The sequence below is a fragment of the Theropithecus gelada genome, chromosome 13 (assembly GCF_003255815.1).
Source record: "Theropithecus gelada isolate Dixy chromosome 13, Tgel_1.0, whole genome shotgun sequence".
NCBI classification, from domain to species: Eukaryota; Metazoa; Chordata; class Mammalia; order Primates; family Cercopithecidae; genus Theropithecus; species Theropithecus gelada.
Genome location: NC_037681.1, coordinates 89,524 through 90,364, shown reverse-complemented (window position 1 = coordinate 90,364; position 841 = coordinate 89,524). Strand labels below are relative to the sequence as shown.

Sequence of the window (841 nt, the reverse complement as noted above, 5' to 3'; positions counted from 1 at the left end):
CCTGGGGAGGAACTGCTCAGTTAGGACCCAGAGGGAACCATGGAAGCCCCAGCACAGCTTCTCTTCCTCCTGCTGCTCTGGCTCCCAGGTGAGGGGAACATGAGGTGGTTTTGCACATCACTGAAAACTCCTGACACCTCTGCTCAGCAAGAAATATAATTAAAATTCAATGTAGATCAACAATTTTGGCTCTACTCAAAGACAGTGGTTTTGATCTAGATTATAATAGTGCATTTCTGTTTTATTTCCAATCTCAGATACCACCGGAGAAACAGTGGTGACGCAGTCTCCAGCCACCCTGTCTTTGTCTCCAGGGGAAAGAGCCACTATCTCCTGCAGGACCAGTCAGAGTGTTGGCAGCAGGTTAGCCTGGTACCAGCAGAAACCTGGGCAGGCTCCCAGGCTCCTCATCTATGGTGCATCCAGCAGGGCCACTGGCATCCCAGACAGGTTCAGTGGCAGTGGGTCTGGGACAGACTTCACTCTCACCATCAGCAGCCTGAAGCCTGAAGATGCTGCAGTTTATTACTGTCAGCAGGATAGTGACTGGAAACCACAGTGACTGAACATGAAACAAAAACCTCAACAAGACCCTCAGTGTTTACTGATTATACCAGCTGCTTCCGTCACAGAAAGCAAGTGTGGTGGCCACTCAGTTTTAGCATCTCTGCTCTAATTGGACATTTTGTGGTTTCTCTCTCTCTCTCTCTCTCTCTCTCTCACACACACACACACACACACACCCCTCCTTGAATAATTTGGACTCTGATTCTTGGACTCTCTTCACCTGAGGCCCCAGAATCTCAGGTTTCCAGAAATAATGTCTCTCTATATGAATCCT

General features: G+C 48.5%; 1 gene segment (V, D, J or C); it reads left to right on the top strand.

Moving 5' to 3' along the window:
- Positions 1 to 562, top strand: LOC112605209. The segment is given in 2 exon segments: positions 1 to 88; positions 258 to 562. Coding segments are annotated over 2 exon segments (354 nt in total).
- Positions 563 to 841: the final 279 nt, after the last annotated feature.